The following is a 16,701-nucleotide window of genomic DNA, read 5'->3' as shown; positions in this document are numbered from 1 at the left end:
GAGTCCCACATCGGGCTCCCTGCACAGAGCCTGCTTCTCCCTCTGCCTGTGTCTCTGCCTCTCTCTCTGTGTCACTATGAATAAATAAAATATTTGGGGAAAAAAAAAAAAAAGGAAATGTCCAAAACAGGCAGCTATTTAGAAGCAGACAGGAGGGTAGTGGTTCTTCCAGGGCTCGGTCCAGTTGAAGGAGAGTGACGAGTGATTACTAATGGATAAGGGGTTTCTTTCTGGGGTGATGGAAATATTCTAAAATTGGTTGTGCTGATGCTTACACATCTCTGTGAACCAGTAACAATCACAGAGTCCCTTTTTTTTTTTTTAAGATTTTTTATTTTATTTATTCATAGAGACAGAAAGAGAGAGGCAGAGACACAGGCAGAGGGAGAAGCAGGCTCCATGCAGGGAGCCCGACGTGGGACTCGATCCCAGGTCTCCAGGATCACGCCCCGGGCTGCAGGTGGCACTAAACCACTGCGCCACCAGGGCTGCCCACAATCACAGAGTCCTATACTTTGAATTGCATGCTACGTGGATAATAGCTAAATAAAGCTGTTAAATAACAGATATCAGGGGCCCCTTTGGATCAAGTCATGGTCCTGGGGTGGTTCTTCCTCGCCTGCTCTCTTGCCCTTCTCTGTCAAGTAAATAAGTATCTTTAGGAAATAAAAAAATACATATTAGGTTCGAAGTGCACTCAAAGGGGCAGATGCAAGATCTTATTTATTTATCCATGAGAGAGGGGGAGAAAGAGAGGGGGAAAGAGAGGGGAAGAGACCCAGGCAGAGGGAGAAGCAGGCTCCATGCGGGGAGCCCGACGCGGGACTCGATCCCGTCACACGGGATCACGGGTCACGCCCCAGGCCGAGGGCAGGCGCACACCCACTGAGCCCCCGGGCGTCCCCAGATACGAGTTTTTAAAGGCGTTCAGCACACATTTGTTATGCGACGGCTCAGCAGCATCGCGCAGTTTTGCAAACGAAGTCGGGTATTTTTTAAGTAAACGTTCCGTGTGGCTGCGTCCCAAGCTCCGCCCGCTGGGTCTGACAGAACACTGCCAGCGTCCGTCCGGGGGTGCGGTTCTGAGACCCCTCAGCGGGAAGGCGGCGGCCGCGACCAGGCAACCGGTCTAGGGGAGCGACGCCACTTCCGGTTCGCAAGGGCCGCCCCCACGTGCGCTCCGCCGGCCGCAAGGGGCTGGGCGCGCGCTCGGGGCCCCGCGGGCTGCGTCCGTACGCGAGGCGGGATGAACGGCGTCCGCTCCTGGGGAGAAGGGGCTCGTTCGTTTATTCCAACGCCGAGTTCATTTCAAGTCCTGCCAAGGGTCGGACACCGCCACGTCCCGTCAGTTACTGCGTGAACGTTGGATATTCGGAAATAACCGTGGAAATCCTCTCCGCGGCGGCGGCCGGTGGGGCGCGAGGGCGCGCGTCCTGAGGGCCGTGGGCACCGCTCCCGGGGGCAGCTCCCGAGGGCCCGCCCCCCGCCCCCCTCGCACCCCTCACGCCCCGCGGCGGGAAGCAAGCCCGCGCTCCCGGGCCACGGGCGCCGCTCACCCTCCGCTCGCCTGCGGCTTCCTCCTACGGGCCCCCTAGACGCTTCTGGTTTAAACCGCCTCATTTTACCTTGTCGAGGCACACAGGCTCTCGCTCGCTCTCTAAGCCGCGTGCCCGTCCCTAACTCGGCCCCTCGTGGTGGGCGAACCCCGGGCCGGGCGGGCGGCGGCGTCCCAGGCGGCCCCACCCTTCCTTCCCATCCGGGCGGCGCGCGGTCACGTGGCCAGAGGGGGCGGGGCAAGCGGCTGGAGGGTGGGTTGTCCACGGTCACGTGACTTGAGGCGCGGGGGGGGTGGGTGCGGTCTCGTGGCTGGATGGGCGGGGCGAGCGTCACGTGGCTGGAGGAGGGCGGGGCGCGGGGCGAGCGGCTGGACGCCAGGTAAGCGGGGCGCGCCGGGGGCTCGGGGCGAGCGGGCGGCGCGGGGTACCTGGTCCCCGCGGCGGGCGCTCTGGGGGCGCGGGCCCGAGCGGAGTCCTGGTGCTCGGGCCGCCTTCCCCAGGTGAGGCGCTGTGAGGAATGGAAGGCAGGAGTGGGGGGGAGCGGTGCTGTTCCCGCCGTGCCGCCGCCTCCTGTTAGTGCGGAGCCTTCGCGCCCCGAGGGCCGCAGGGCAGCCCGGCTAACGCCCGTGGCGGCCGTGCGGGTGGCTGGGGTCAGCGGGCCCTCCTGTCAGCGCGGGCGCGCCGGCGCCGTCTCTGCAGCTCCACGGCCAGCTACGGCCATGGTTCTCAAAAAGTTGAAAAACAAAGGCCGGGCCGGGTGGTGCGGCGGGTCCTCGCCGGGCAGCGGGGGTTCGAGGGGCCGCCCCTGCCGAGCCCGACAGGAACGGGCGTGTGAGCACCGGTGGGTGTGGACGCTCCCAGCGCCAGCGCCCTGGGCAGGAGCCGGCTTCCTGTCCGCTCCGCCCGTCGCCTGTCTCTGGGCGGGTGAGACCAGGATACTCCTTGCAGAAGGGCCAGTGCAGTAAAAATACCAGGCAGGACTGTTAGAAAGGTGCAGGGAGCCGGGTGGCTCCGCGGTTGGGCGTCTGCCTCGCCCAGGGCGTGACCTGGGGGCCCGGGATCGAGTCCCGCCTCGGGTCCCCGCGGGCGTCTCTTGCTCCCTCTGCCTGGGCCTCGGCCGCTCTGTGTCTCAGGAGTAAATACAATCTATAAGAAAATGGAAAGGTACAGGGTTGCCTGACTGGCTGTCTCTTAGAAGAGCATGCAACTGTTGATCCTGGGGTCGTGAGTTCGAGACCTATGTTGGGGGTAGAGTTGACCTAAATAACAATTAAAAAAATTTTTTTTAAATGGGGCGCCTGGGTGGCCAAGTGCCTGACTCTTGGTTTCTGTTCAGATCATGAACTCATGGACCGGGAGATGAGCCCCGAGTCTCCCCGAACATTCTCTCCCTCTGCTCCTCCTCCCACTTGCACGTTCTCTCTAAATCTTAAAAATAAAATTAAATAAAAAGGGATACTGCAGGGGTAGGAGAAGCCACGTCTGGCCCAGGGGTGTCAGGAGAGCTGCTGTAGGGAGTGGCTGTCACGAGCTGAGGGGGACTTGAGGACAGAGCATTCCCAGGGTGAAGGGCAGCAGCGCAAGCGTGAGCGGGGCTGCCCTGGCGAGGCCTGGGTGCAGGTGCTGTCCTCAAGGCAGCACAGGGCCTGTGCAGGAAGCAGTGACAGCTGAAATGGGAAGTCAGAACTGGAGTCTCAGGGTGACACTTTTATGCCGTGGGATCCACGGGGTGTCTTAGGGTGAGAGAGGGGGCACCACTGGACCTGTGCCTGGGGCAGCAGGCTAGATCCAGGAGAGACAAGAATCTCAGCGGGGACTGCAAAGTTCATATCCAAAGAAGGATCTGGTTTGGAGATATTCTGTGGGCCTGGAGCAGGGCAGCTGAAGGGATCAAGGAAAAGGGAAATCCCAACGTTCTGGCCTGGTCGGGCACCTGCAGAGACGGAGGACTCGGGATGGGGGGTGGTGGGCAGTGCGTTCTTCTTCTTTTTTTTTTTTTTTTAGTGCGTTTGTTTTGAAGTCCGTGTTTGAGTTGCTGGTAGGATATCCAGCTGGAAGCGTGAATGCAGTTGTGTTGACAGTGGTAGCCAAGCATGGCCAGCAGGCAGGGAGGAGGAGGAGCCTGACAGGCAGGCGTGAGGCCGTCGGTCAGTCCTGCGGGGTGGACGGGCTGAGGAGCCAGACTGGGCCTTGGACTCCGTCACTTCTCAGAGAGCTGTGCGGCGCAGAAGTAGGACGGCTGGCTGCAGGCCGTTCCTCCTCTAGCCTTTCCCAGGTGACCACCTGCCCGCGTGACTTGGGGAAGTCGTGGATAGCTCGTCCAGCACGGAGAGTAAAACTGACAGGCGCTCTCATTCCTGGCAACAGCTAACAGTGCGAACTAGTGTTCTGGGGCACACTGGGAAATGCCGGTATCCATCTAGAATCTTGGAGCCCCGGAGCACCAAAGCATCATCCTATCCAAGCCTCCCCTTTAACAAACTGATACTCTGATTCACTGAACATTAGCTTCAAATAAATCGATGGCACCCAGAATAACCCTATAAAGTAGTAATGCTTAAAGTCATTTTGGGGATTGGAAAACATGCTCCAAGAAGTTAAGGGACCTGCCTAAGATCAGAGCAGTGGGTGGTGGAGTGAAATTTGAACTCAGACCTTCTCTGTCACACATCCTGCTGCCCCCCTGGTGGTCAACGTTCAGTACGTTTAAAACGGACGGAATGGAACAGCAGTAATTTCAGACGTTTTCCCTTTCTTAGAAGGCATGTGTTCTAAAAGTCAGTCCGTCTGACTGTATTACATATGAATATTAGCACGTAAAACGTGGGAAGAGTACACAGCCAGTGTTTCCAAAGTCACAGTTTTCAAAGCGGCAGAGTACTGGGGTCATGGGAGGTTCACTGTGTGCCACGTGAACCCAGATACCTGAATTTATGTGACACATCACGAAAGGTTCTTAGCTCATCCTGCGATTGCTTACTCTTTCCTCTTGCTTTTTCCCTTTGAGTTGACCAATTCCATTTTCTCCACTGCCGGCTGCCTAGCCCTGCTTGCACCTCCTTAACTGGCGTGTGAGTGCACTGATGAGCAGGAATCTGCCAGAGGTAGAGCACAGCTGCTTAGGGATTATCCTTTGAGTCAGGAAATAATTTCCTGTCTATCTTGACAAATAAAAATAGACTGACTTATTTTGGAAATGAACTTGTGAAGGAGCCAAGATGGTTTTGTAAAAAATTTGGGGAAAAAAATGATTTTCAGTTCTGTATGATATCATAAGTAATAGGAATGTGGCTTATTCTGATATTAAGCTCACATTCCTCAAATGACAGCTAAGAATGTCACAGTCTCTGACATTAGGGATCAGGATTCAGAATCTGGTTCTCTCTCTTGTTAGCTATATTACTTAACTTCTCTGTGCTTAAGTGTAATTGTCTAGACTTGAACAGTAACAGGATTTTTTTTTAAAGATTTATTTATTCAAAGAGAGAGAGGCAGAGACACAGGCAGAGGAAGAAGTAGGCTCCATGCGGTAAGCCCGATGTGGGACTCGATCCCAGGTCTCCAGGATCACACCCCAGGCTGCAGGCGGCACTAAACCGCTGCGCCACCGGGGCTGCCCCGAACAGTAACAGTATTATCTTGCAAAGTCAAGATTAAATAGGGTGATCTAAATAAAACACTTAAATAGTGCCTAGCACACAGAAAATAAGCAACACGTGCTATTATTACATCATTGGAAAAGAACCGGTGCTGATTTAAAGCATCTAGTTTTGGGGATCCCTGGGTGGCACAGTGGTTTAGTGCCTGCCTTTGGCCCAGGGTGCGATCCTGGAGACCCGGGATCGAATCCCATGTCGGGCTCCTGGTGCATGGAGCCTGCTTCTCCCTCTGCCTATGTCTCTGCCTCTTTCTCTTTCTCTCTGTGACTATCATAAATAAATAAAAATTTTTAAAAAAGGAAAATATATTAAAAAAATAAAGCATCTAGTTTAATAATTTTTTTAAAGATTTTATTTATTCATGAGAGTCACAGAAAGAGAGAGAGAGAGAGGCAGAGACATAGGCAGAGGAAGAAGCAGGCTCCACGCAGGGAGCCCGATGTGGGACTTGATCCCTGGACTCCAGGATCATGCCCTGGGCCAAAGGGGGCACTAAACCGCTAAGCCACCCAGGGATCCCAATAATTTTCCTATTTAGGAGTTATATTCTTATAACTGATTAACACATTTCTCTTCTTGTCCCCTAATCCAGATAAAGGTCCCTTATTTGTTAAAATTTTTTTTTCATATTATTGAGATATAATTTACATACAGTAAATGTACCATTGTGAGGATGATGAGTTTTGACAAACCATCTCATGCAGTCAAGATAGAAGACTTTTCTATCATCCCCGGAGAGTTTGCTCATGCTCCCTGAGGTCAGCCTGTCACCCACCCTAGGCAACCAGGATCTGTTGTCTGTTAGGTATATTAGTTTGGCCAGGATTTTGCATGGCATGTGCTTCCTCTGTTTGTATAATGGCTCTAAGATTCATTTACATTGTTACATACATTAGGCATTCGTTATTTATTGCTGAAGATATTCTGTTGTATGGACTCACCATACAGTTTTTCTGTTGATGGACATTCAGGTTTGTTTCCAATTTGAGGAATGCTGTGACCAGTTGTGCATACATCCTTGTGTGAACATGTTTCCATTTCTGTTGGGTAAATATCAGAACTGCAATTGCTGGATCACCTGTTTCAAAGAAACTGTCACACTTTCCCACAGTAGCCATACCGTCTTACACCTCTGCCAGTTGTGTGTGCCCACATCCGCAGCAGCACTTAGAGTTGACAGTGGTATGCATCAGAATCTCACTGTAGTTTAAATGTACAATTCCCTGACAGCTAATGACACTGACCATCTTTCCATCGGTGTACCTTCTTTTATGATGTTATCTTTTCAAATCTTTAAGGGTCTTTGCTTTCAAATATTGAAAATATATGGTACTGAGGTGCCTGATGGCTCAGCTGGTTAGGCATCTGCCTTCGGCTCAGGTCATGATCCCGGGGTCCTGGGATGGAGCCCCACGTCAGGCTCCTTGCTCAGTGGGGCTCCTGCTTCTCCCTCTGAGCCTCCCCCTGCACATGCTGTCTCTCTCTCTCTCAAGTAAATAAAATCTTAAAAAAAAAAAAATAGAAATATATGGTACTTTAACCCTAAAAACAACAGAAATCCCTTCAAATATGATCAAATTTATCTGGCATCTTTGTGTGGTTATAATAGTGGAAGATTAAAAGAAACATCTCACTAAAAAATGCAAGACTAAGACTTAATTATTTTTGAAAGTCCTGGTGAACAATTATTTAAACAGCAGGGTATTTAGAAGAGATTTTTTTTTTTTTTTTTTTTACTGAGTCTTGAGAAAAGGATGAGATGTTTCTAAACAACTACATCAAAACAGCTATTTTGAAAGGGCTGGTGGTGAAAGTCCTTCTCAACTATAGTCGGTACGAGAGGAACAAGGCTGAGCATTAAGATGCTCTCCAGCTACCAGGCAGGTGCCCGCAGGGGCCGGGGATCTGCACACAGGGAGGGCTCAGCGTACTGTATGGCATTTTTTTTTTTTTTTTTTTTTTTTTATGATAGTCACACAGAGAGAGAGGCAGAGACATAGGCAGAGGGAGAAGCAGGCTCCATGCACCGGGAGCCTGACATGGGACTTGATCCCGGGTCTCCAGGATCGCGCTCTGGGCCAAAGGCAGGTGCTAAACCGCTGTGCCACCCAGGGATCCCTTGTATGGCATTTTGATCTGGAATATTTTCCTCTGGGAAGAGAGGAGGCAGTTAGCCGCACAGTGTTCAGAGTGGAGTCTTGCTGGGGTGACTGTTTTTCTGCCCCGTAGGCGAGGATTTCAATTTGTTTATTCCTTCCTTCATTCACTTATTTATGAAGTATTAACTGAGCACCAGTGATGTCTTAGATCCTGTTTTCGGCACTGGGAATGCAGTGATGATGCAAACAGACAAAATTCTCTATTCTTACAGAGCCGACTTTCTACGCTGGCCCACTGGACAGGCCTGGGTGCCAGCATGGGAGAAGTTTCAGGTTGCCCTACCTTTGGGGAGGCATCATAGGCCGGTCAGAACCCACTCCTATTTTACTCAGCTCCCACTTTCCCACTACCTTTCCCCCTTTAAGTGGTCTGATTTAGAAAACTATGGAAGGGTTTGTTTTTTAAAGATTTTTTTTTAGATTTATTTATTTATTTATTATTTTATTTATGATAGACATATATATATATATATAGAGAGAGAAGCAGAGACACAGGAGGAGGGAGAAGCAGGCTCCATGTCGGGAGCCCGACGTGGGACTCGATCCCGGAACTCCAGGATCGCGCCCTGGGCCAAAGGCAGGCGCCAAACTGCTGAGCCACCCGGGGATCCCCCTGTTTTTTAAAGATTTTATGTATTCATGAGACACAGAGACCCAGGCAGAGGGAGAAGCAGGCCCCCTGTGGGGAGCCTGACATGGGACTCGATCCCAGGACCCTGGGGTCATGGCCTGAGCCGAAGGCGGATGCTCCACCGCTGAGCCACCCCCCCCCCTCCCCCGCCACGGAAACAGGATGAGCAGGGCAGAGCTGGAGGAGAGGCTCTGAGAGTCACACGCCCCCAGCCTGCACAAGGGCCACGAGGGAACCGTGGCTGGCTGGGCTCTGTAGTGGCTGCATGTCTGGTTTCTGGGGCCGCTCTCAGTTTCTTCCTGCCACCAGGCTTATCAAGACCACGGCCCTCCTTTTTCCTGGGCCAAGGCTGAGCCGCTTTCCCCTGATCAGCGGCAGTTCAGTCAAGGCCTTCCCTGCCTCCTTGCAGTGCCCTGCAGCCTCTGAAATCAGAGGGCTGGGTCTCTTCCTCCCTGCAAGGCCCTTACCTGTTAGAGACCCTGAAACGGACAGGCCTGCCCGCCTAGTTGGCACACCCTCCCCGCCCTCCCCAGGGCCAGCCTGTCATACTGATGGTTCTAAACAAGTGCTCTTCTGAACCGCAGGTGACCTGTTCTGCCTTATGTGACTAAGGCATCTGGCCGATGAGCAGGCTGGTGAGGCCGCCGAGTGAGGCAGAGGTGCAGCCCTGGGAAACTGAGGACGACCTGGCAGACGGCGATTTAGGGTATGGCCTCGGGAGGAGGCCTGGCGCGGTTTTCCAAGCGCAAGTTTCTCAGTTGTCGACATCTAGAAAAAGATCTGATGGAAAGAACTTTAGCCCTCTCCTGCTTCCAGGAAAGGGGGAAGAAAGAAGGGCCAGTTTTCAGTCTTCCAGGCCTAAGAGCTTGCAGGATACTTGCCCTAAAGAATCCAGGCCTTCCCACTACGGACGCCAGAGTAGCAGTGGTAAGAATGCCTCGTGCCCTCTCCTTGACCCTCCTGTCCTGTGAATCCCCTGTCCTTCCACCCTTCCAGCATAAGGTAAAGGTGACTGCAGTGGAGTTTGGAAATTCATCTCTATTCACCTCTCGGGATTGGTGACAGCATAAAAGTAGCCCTTGCTTCTATTTCCAAGTGTTGTACAAATGCTAAAGTATAGTGATTACTCCATATTAACACGGATGTTGGTGATACCAGCAATTACCTACCTTGCTCTTGGTGTGTGTATGACTCAGCGGTATGCCTCAACCTTTTTTTTTTTTTTTTAAATTCATATATTTATTGGGTACCTGTTAGATGCCAGAGGCTGTTGGAGGCTCTGGGAACATGAATGAACCACAGAGTCTCTGTGTCATGAAATTGACATTCTAGTGGAGGAGAGAAAAAATTAATCTACCAGTCAACAGCTGTGTAACAGCAGGCAGTCCTAAGTGCTGGGACACAGAGTATTTGGAGGGGTGGGAGCATGCTCTTTCAGGCAAGGGCCAGGCGTACCTATCTAAAGAGGTGGCTTCTGAGCCCCAGAATGAACTGATGTCCAAACCTGATACTTATCTGGGGAAGGTGTGCTCCAGGCAAATGTGTACCTCTGGGGTTTTTTTTTTAGGAATGTCATGAAATCCTCCACCTAAAGATTAATCTTGTTCAAACGTAATCTCTACACCCAACGGGGGTAATGCAACCCCCGAGATCGAGATACGTTCCACTGAGTGGGCCAGCCAGATGCCCTCAAAAGATTATCATAACCAAATATAAAATTATGTTACATATTTTTTTTTTTAAATTATGTTACATATTAAGGAAAGAATAAAATTCAGAATCATTGTGAGAGAATGTTACAACTCCAAAATGGTTGGGAACCCGGGGTGACTCCATGCCTCCTTGGTGGCACAGCTCTTGTCTGGCTGAATCTTTTATAATCCATGTTGTAAAAGTTCCCCCATCAAAGGGGAACAAGCGCAAATTAGAACAACATGAGAATAATTTAAGAAACATGGTTTTCAGATTCACAAAAAAAAACATGTTGTTCATGAGGTTCTTCTCCACCTTTCAAAATCCTTCTTGAAATTATGATGGGATTATTTACTTGTTTTTCTTGCAGTTCCTTATCATGCATAGAGGATGGGCTCAGTTTTGCAAGCAAGATGTTGAAAATGGCACATGATGCTAAGATACCTTTATGAGAACTGAGGAAACCACTGGGGTATAAACAAGATGTAACAGTAGAGATACGAGTTCCTGTCTTGTTGGGTCTTTTATCTCAACTTAGCGTCATCCTACATAAGGATATTGTTATTGGTTTCTTATGGCTAATAGGTAATTTCCCAATTACCACAAATGTAAATAATAATAAGATAACTTATTATCTTACACGTTTTACTGCGCCTGGAGGAACTCCCCTGGAGTTCCTTTGGAGACTCCAGAGTCCCATGCCTTTTCCAGCTTCTGCTAGAGCCTGGGTGCACTCCTTGTCTGTGGCCAACCTCCTCCATCTCCGACGCCCGCCATGGCTGGTCAAGTCTTTCTCATGCTGTTTCACCATGACGCTGACTTTCCTGCCTCTTTCATTTAGAAGGACTCTTGTTAGAACAGTGGGGTCACCTGGTTAATCCAGGATAAACCCCTAGTCCTTAGCTTAATCACACGGACAAAGTCCCTTTTGCCATGTATTCACAGGTTCTGGGGATTAAGATGTGCTCATGGTTAGGGCCATTATTCTACCTACCACATGTGTTACGACAGTGGAACTGGTCACTGCCAACCCAGTGTCACATGTCCCTCTGGAACCTTGTGTCATCAGAGTAAAAACAAGATTTAGTTTTTGCCTTGATACCATCATATGGAGAGTTCAGAACAGCAAAGAAAAAACTGTTTTGAAACTTTTTAATGTCCCTCAACATACTCTTTCTAAAAAAAATCTTTTCTTCCTTTCACTTCTTCTTAATCTTGCTTGTAATTTATCACTTTCATGTTTTTCTGTTGCCAGTGAGACCACAATGAAAATGAAGCTCCTGGGAAGCTCAATGTAATGTCTCAATTGATCACATTAAGGAGAGAATAATTGAAGTTACAGGAGACTTCTAGTCATTCTCCTTGGAAAGAAACTAAATTCAGGTTATTTCTTAGATATTCATATCACTGTATTGATCGTACTTAAGCCAAACACCAAAATTTACTTCACTCACCAACGTTAATTACTGTTTGGCATGTAATTAACCAGTTCATTAACAGTTTTATTACCGTCCTTTTTTAAAGAGTATTTTTCTTCAAAAGTTTGTGTCTTTTCATTAGTGCAGTGTTTTAACCTATTTTTTTTATCAGTATTTGGTTTATTCCAATTCTTCCCTCCTGACAAAAAATCGTATTTGATATTTTGTAAACAGATGTCCTGTGTTCAACTAGTTAAAAAAATATTTTTTTTGTTTGTTTTTCCCTAATTCAAATTCAGAATTGTCAAATGCTGAATTAAAGCAACGTCTTCATGATACTTTAGAGGTAAGTACCCTGGCTAAATAAAAATTTTCATGTGGGGGTGCCTGGGTGGCTCAGTTGGTTAAGCATCTGACTTCGGCTCAGGTCATGATCTGGGGCCTGGGATTGAGCCCCACATCAGGCTCCCTGCTCAGTGGAGAATCTGCTTCTCCCTCTGCCCTTCCCCTCACTTGTGCTCTTTCAAATAAATAAAATCTTTTTTTTTTTTTTTTTAAGATTTTATTTATTCATGAGAGAGAGAGAGAGGCAGAGACACAGACACAGGCAGAGGGAGAAGCAGGCTCCATGCAGGGAGCCTGACGTGGGACTTGATCCTGGTTCTCCAGGATCCCACCCTGGGCTGAAGGCAGTGCTAAACTGCTGAGCCACTGGGGCTGCCCTAAATGACATCTTTAAAAAAAAAATTCTCCAGTGAACAAAGCCCACTGATACTTTAAGTAATACTAAAATTGTCTGGAAGGCAGTTGTGGCTTTCCAGATATTTCTCGATGAGCCACAATATCAAGCTCTTAACTTTCAACTGGCCTCCTCCATTTTTCATTCTTCTCATCTCTCAAGAGAGCCATTCAGGGAAGCACGCCCTCCAGCTTACCTTTCGCCCCTCATCTTTTACCACTTCTCTAATCTGCTCCTGGAGAAAAGGGTTACACACTTCCTTCCATCGTTCTTCCCTGGGTGTGTGGCTTGCAATAAACGGACTTAATTTAACCTCTTTGAAGTTAGGAGACCAGCAGGTATCCCAGGCACCCGCAGTCCAGCTTGCCGGGTTAGGAGTTTGTGTGCAGAGGTCTCTGTCTTCTGGGAAACGGGAAGCCCATCTTAATGTGTAACTCTTCCGGTGAAAGCCAGTAAGCTACTGTAGTTGTTTCTTAGGGCTGCTGTAGCAAAGCACCACAAACAGGCAGTTTAAATTACAGAGATGTATCCTTTCTCTGTTCTGGAAGCCAGGAACCTGAAATCCGGGTGTCAGTTGGCCATGTGCCCTCTGACAGCTCAAAGCCTCTGGTGTTTGCCCTGCAGATCTTGGCATTCCTTGGTCTACAGGTGCATCACTCCAGTCTCTGCCTCTGTTGTCATGTGGCCGCCTTGTGTGTCTGTGACCAAATTTTTCTGTCTCAGGACACCGGTCATTGGATTGGGGCCTGCCCTAATCCAGTGTGACCCAACCGTAATCTGGCTGTGTCTGCAAAGACCCTGTCTGCAAATCCAGGAGTCAGGATTTGGACTTCTTTTTACTTGGTGGGGAGGACATAATCCAACTGATAGTAGCTATTGTAGCTCTGTGGATGATTATGAGCTTATTTTAGGTGCTCTAAAGGTTATTTTCAGATTATTAGCTGTGTGGTCTAGAAGGGCAAAAGCAAATGATCTGGGCTTTCAGTCACAACTGGTGCCGGACAGTGAGTCTCAGTCTAAAGCCTGCCTGGGCTGCTTAGGAAGCCGGGAGTAATTTCCAGCCTCTTTTGTAAGGCTAGAGTGCCTAGAGTCAGAGTGCACGTTGAGCTTACATGTAAACTATCCAAACGGATCATTTTGGGCTTGCATATCTTACAGATATGTAGACTACTTTTACTTCTCTCCTCAGGAGGTAGAAATTTTAAAAACTGAACTTGAGGCATCGCAAAGACAGCTTGAAGGTAAAGAGGAAGCACTGAAAATTCTTCAGAGCATGGTAAGAAATTGTTTTTAAATTTGGTCACTTACACATTCGAATCATAGGTAACAGGGTTTTATGTTTTAAAACAAAAGCATCGGGGCACCTGGGTGGTTCAGTTTGCTTAGCGTCTACTTCTGCTCAGGTCACAATCCCAGGGTCCTGGGATCCAGGCCTGCATCAGGCTCCCGGCTCAGCAGAGTCAGCTTCTCCCTCTGCCACACCCCCCTTTGCTCCTGTTCTCAAATAAATAAAATCTTTTTTTTTTTTTTTTTTAAGATTTTATTTATTTATTCATGAGAGAGAGGGGGGGAGAGAGAGAGAGAGAGAGAGGCAGAGACATAGGCAAAGAGATAAGCAGGCTCCATGCAGGGAGCCCAACGCGGGACTCCATCCTGGGTCCCCAGGATCACACCCTGGGCTGAAGGTGGCGCTAAATTGCTGAGCCACCCGGCCTGCCCTCCAATAAATAAAATCTTTAAAAAAACCAATAAAGGGATCCCTGGGTGGCGCAGCGGTTTGGCGCCTGCCTTTGGCCCAGGGTGCGATCCTGGAGACCCGGGATCAAGTCCCACATTGGGCTCCCGGTGCATGGAGCCTGCTTCTCCCTCTGCCTATGTCTCTGCCTCTCTCTCTCTCTCTCTCTGTGACTATCATAAATTAAAAAAACAAAACAAAACAAAAAAAAAAAACAATAAAAGCATCAGTGCTTAATGTAGTTGTTTTTTATTGAGGTGTAGATTTTAAAGTTTCTATTGAGATGAAATTTATATGCCATGAATTTCTATTGTTTTCAGTATATTTTTGCTAAACTTGGAGTTGCATAACCATCATCATGATCTTATTTTATTTTATTATTTTTATTTTATTTTTTTAAAAGATTTTATTTATTCATGAAAGACACAGAGGGAGAGGGAGAAGCAGGCTCCATGCAGGGAGCCTGATGTGGGACTTGACCCTGGGACTCCAGGATCAGGCCCTGGGCCAAAGGCAAGCGCCAAACCGCTGAGCCACCCAGGGATCCATCCCCATGATCTAATTTTAGAGTATTTTCAATATTTCCCCAAAGGAATCTCTAACCTATTAGCAGTCATTCCCTATTCCCATCCCCGGCCCCAGGCAAACACTAATCTCCTTCCTGTCTTTTGGATTTGTGTTTTCTTTTCTTTTTTTTTTTTTTTTTTTTTTAAAGATTTTATTTATTTATTCATGAGAGACACAGAGATTGAGAGGCAGAGACACAGGCAGAGGGAGAAGTCAGCTCCAAGCAGGGAGCCGGACGTGGGACTCGATCCCGGGTCTCCAGGATCACGCCCCGGACTGAACGTGGCACTAAACCGCTGAGCCACCCAGGCTGCCCGGATTTGTGTTTTCTATTTCATATAAATGGAATGCTTTAATATGCATCTGGATTCCTTTAATTAACATGTTTTTGAGGCTCATGCATACTGTAGCATGTGTCAGTGTTTTCTTCTTTTTTATTGTTCAATATTCCGTTGTATGGATAGACCACATCTTGTTTATCCATTCACCATTTGATGGGCACTTACACTGTTTCCTCTTTTTCGCTCTTATGAATAACACTGCTGTATTTGTTCATGCACCAGTCTTTGTGTGGAACGTTCATTCATTCATTCTTCTATTCATCAGAGTCAAACCAAGATCTTTTTTTTTTTTTAAACCAAGATCTTCTGACCCTGGAACTATCAAATTTTCCATAAAAGGTGGTCTCTGTGGAAATTCTGTGTTTTCTATGGTCTTAAAATAAAAATGTGACCCTTACTGTGCAAAAGGAGTAATGAGAAATTTAATTTATACGGGTAATGATTTTTATTTTTTCCTAGGCAATATTTGGCAAAGCCACAAGTCACACTCAAGTGGTGCTTCAAAAAACTATGGAACAAAAGAGATCCTTGGAGAAGGTATTTGCCACTTCTAGTGTAGTGTAAACTGATCCACTAAGATCTCAAATAGGATTTTCTTTAGAAGTCACCACACTACAGGGTATGTTATTCGTGTATTCCCTCTGTTGGTTGTGCTTCTGTTTTACACAGTCCCTTCCCTTTTGGAGCCGATCCAAACCTGTTGTTACACAGGCCAAGAATTAAGATTTTTTACTTCCTCATTCTAAGGCAGTAGGAGGCTTGCCAGGTCGTCACTTTTTCTTCTTTTTCCTTCTTTTTGTTCTCTGCTTGCCTGTCAGAGCCTGCCTCTTTCTGACCATCGCATCATCACGAAGATGGTCGTAAGGAATCCCCGTGGAAGGGCTTGTACCTTTGCCTCTTGTACCTTCCCTTGATGGTAGTGTCCTGGCCTCAAACTCCAAGGCGTGTTTTGCTTGTGGGTCTGAAATGGGTTGGAGGTGGCGGCGGTGAGAAATCCAGGCTCTGTGCAGCAACATTTGGAGCAGTTTCTTATAGGAAGCAAGCTTTTCTTGACTGCTGTATGTGTGGCCTGTGAGGTGTTTATAGATGTCATAGACTCTTTTTGAATAGTTTCTCTTTAACCTGTTCCTGTTAAGTGATTTATTTCAGCTATTCACAATGTCCTAAAGTGATTTGTAGTAATTTTTTTTGAAAAGTGCTATTTTCTTTCTATAGGAAGTAAATGCCTTGCAGTGGGAAATAGAATTTGATCAGAATAGATTTAAAAGTATAGAGGAATCATGGACCCAAAAATATGACAGGTTTGTATATTCTTATTCTATAGTTTTTCTTTGGAAATCTTTAAAGTGTGTATAATTTATATTTTTATTATTTTTAATATTTGTTTATTTGAGTAATCTCTATTCCCCTCATGGGGCTCAAACTCTTAACCCCGAGGTCAAGAATCACTCTTCTGACTGAGCCAGCCAGGCCCCCCGTGAAGTATGTAGAATTCAAATATAGTTCAGCTGTTCTTTTGTGAGCTGTGAATATTATGAAAGTCTTCTTTTCCACCCATACCGGTTTCGTATTTTTGTTAGTATTTTTTTTAATATAGTATAAACCATATATAGGGATCCCTGGGTGGCGCAGCGGTTTGGCGCCTGCCTTTGGCCCAGGGCGCGATCCTGGAGACCCGGGATCGAATCCCACGTCAGGCTCCCGGTGCATGGAGCCTGCTTCTCCCTCTGCCTGTGTCTCTGCCTCTCTCTCTCTCTCTATCATAAAAAAAAAAAACAACAAAAAAAAAAAAACATATATATATATTTTAATTTTATATGTCTCTTTATTTTTTTTTTTTTTTTGTCTCTTTAATTTTATGTGTCTCAGAGAGAGAGACACATAAGAGAGGCAGAGACATAGACAGAGGGAGAAGCAGGCTCCATGCAGGGAGCCCGATGTGGGACTCAGTCCTGGGACCCTAGAATCACGTCCTGGGCCGAAGGCAGGCACTTAACCGCTGAGCCACCCAGGTGTCCCTAAACTATATATTTTTTAAGTAGGCTTTATGCTCACCATGAGGCTTGCACTGACAACCCCGAAATCAAGAGTTGTGTGCATACCAACTGAGCCAGCCAGGCACCTCTATAAATTATGCATTTATTGTGTATATTATATATTTTTTAAAGGTTTTATGTATTAGGGAGAGAGAGAGAGCATGTGTG

The 16,701-nt window shown here is 47.8% G+C and overlaps 1 protein-coding gene across 5 annotated transcripts in view; it reads left to right on the top strand.

Annotated features, from left to right (window-relative positions):
• Positions 1-1,904: 1,904 nt before the first annotated feature.
• Positions 1,905-16,701, top strand: part of CCDC125 (coiled-coil domain containing 125) — a 31,579-nt gene continuing 16,782 nt past the window's right edge. For 3 of the 5 annotated variants that reach the window (XR_005989399.1, XM_041766132.1, XM_041766133.1), the window contains exons 1-5: positions 8,590-8,932; positions 11,415-11,461; positions 13,044-13,130; positions 14,957-15,034; positions 15,713-15,798. Coding sequence is in view for 4 of the 5 variants with exons in the window: in XM_041766132.1 (XP_041622066.1) it covers positions 8,629-8,932; positions 11,415-11,461; positions 13,044-13,130; positions 14,957-15,034; positions 15,713-15,798 (602 nt within the window). In the remaining variant the exon portion in view is untranslated. Of the gene's footprint in view, positions 1,936-1,966; positions 2,057-8,589; positions 8,933-11,414; positions 11,462-13,043; positions 13,131-14,956; positions 15,035-15,712; positions 15,799-16,701 lie in introns of those variants that run through there. The other 2 variants (XM_041766130.1, XM_041766131.1) reach the window with 2 other exon arrangements.

Source organism: Vulpes lagopus, chromosome 8 (genome assembly GCF_018345385.1).
Source record: "Vulpes lagopus strain Blue_001 chromosome 8, ASM1834538v1, whole genome shotgun sequence".
NCBI classification, from domain to species: domain Eukaryota; kingdom Metazoa; phylum Chordata; class Mammalia; order Carnivora; family Canidae; genus Vulpes; species Vulpes lagopus.
Note: the sequence above shows the minus strand (reverse complement) of the source record. Positions and strands in the feature narration are given on the sequence as shown.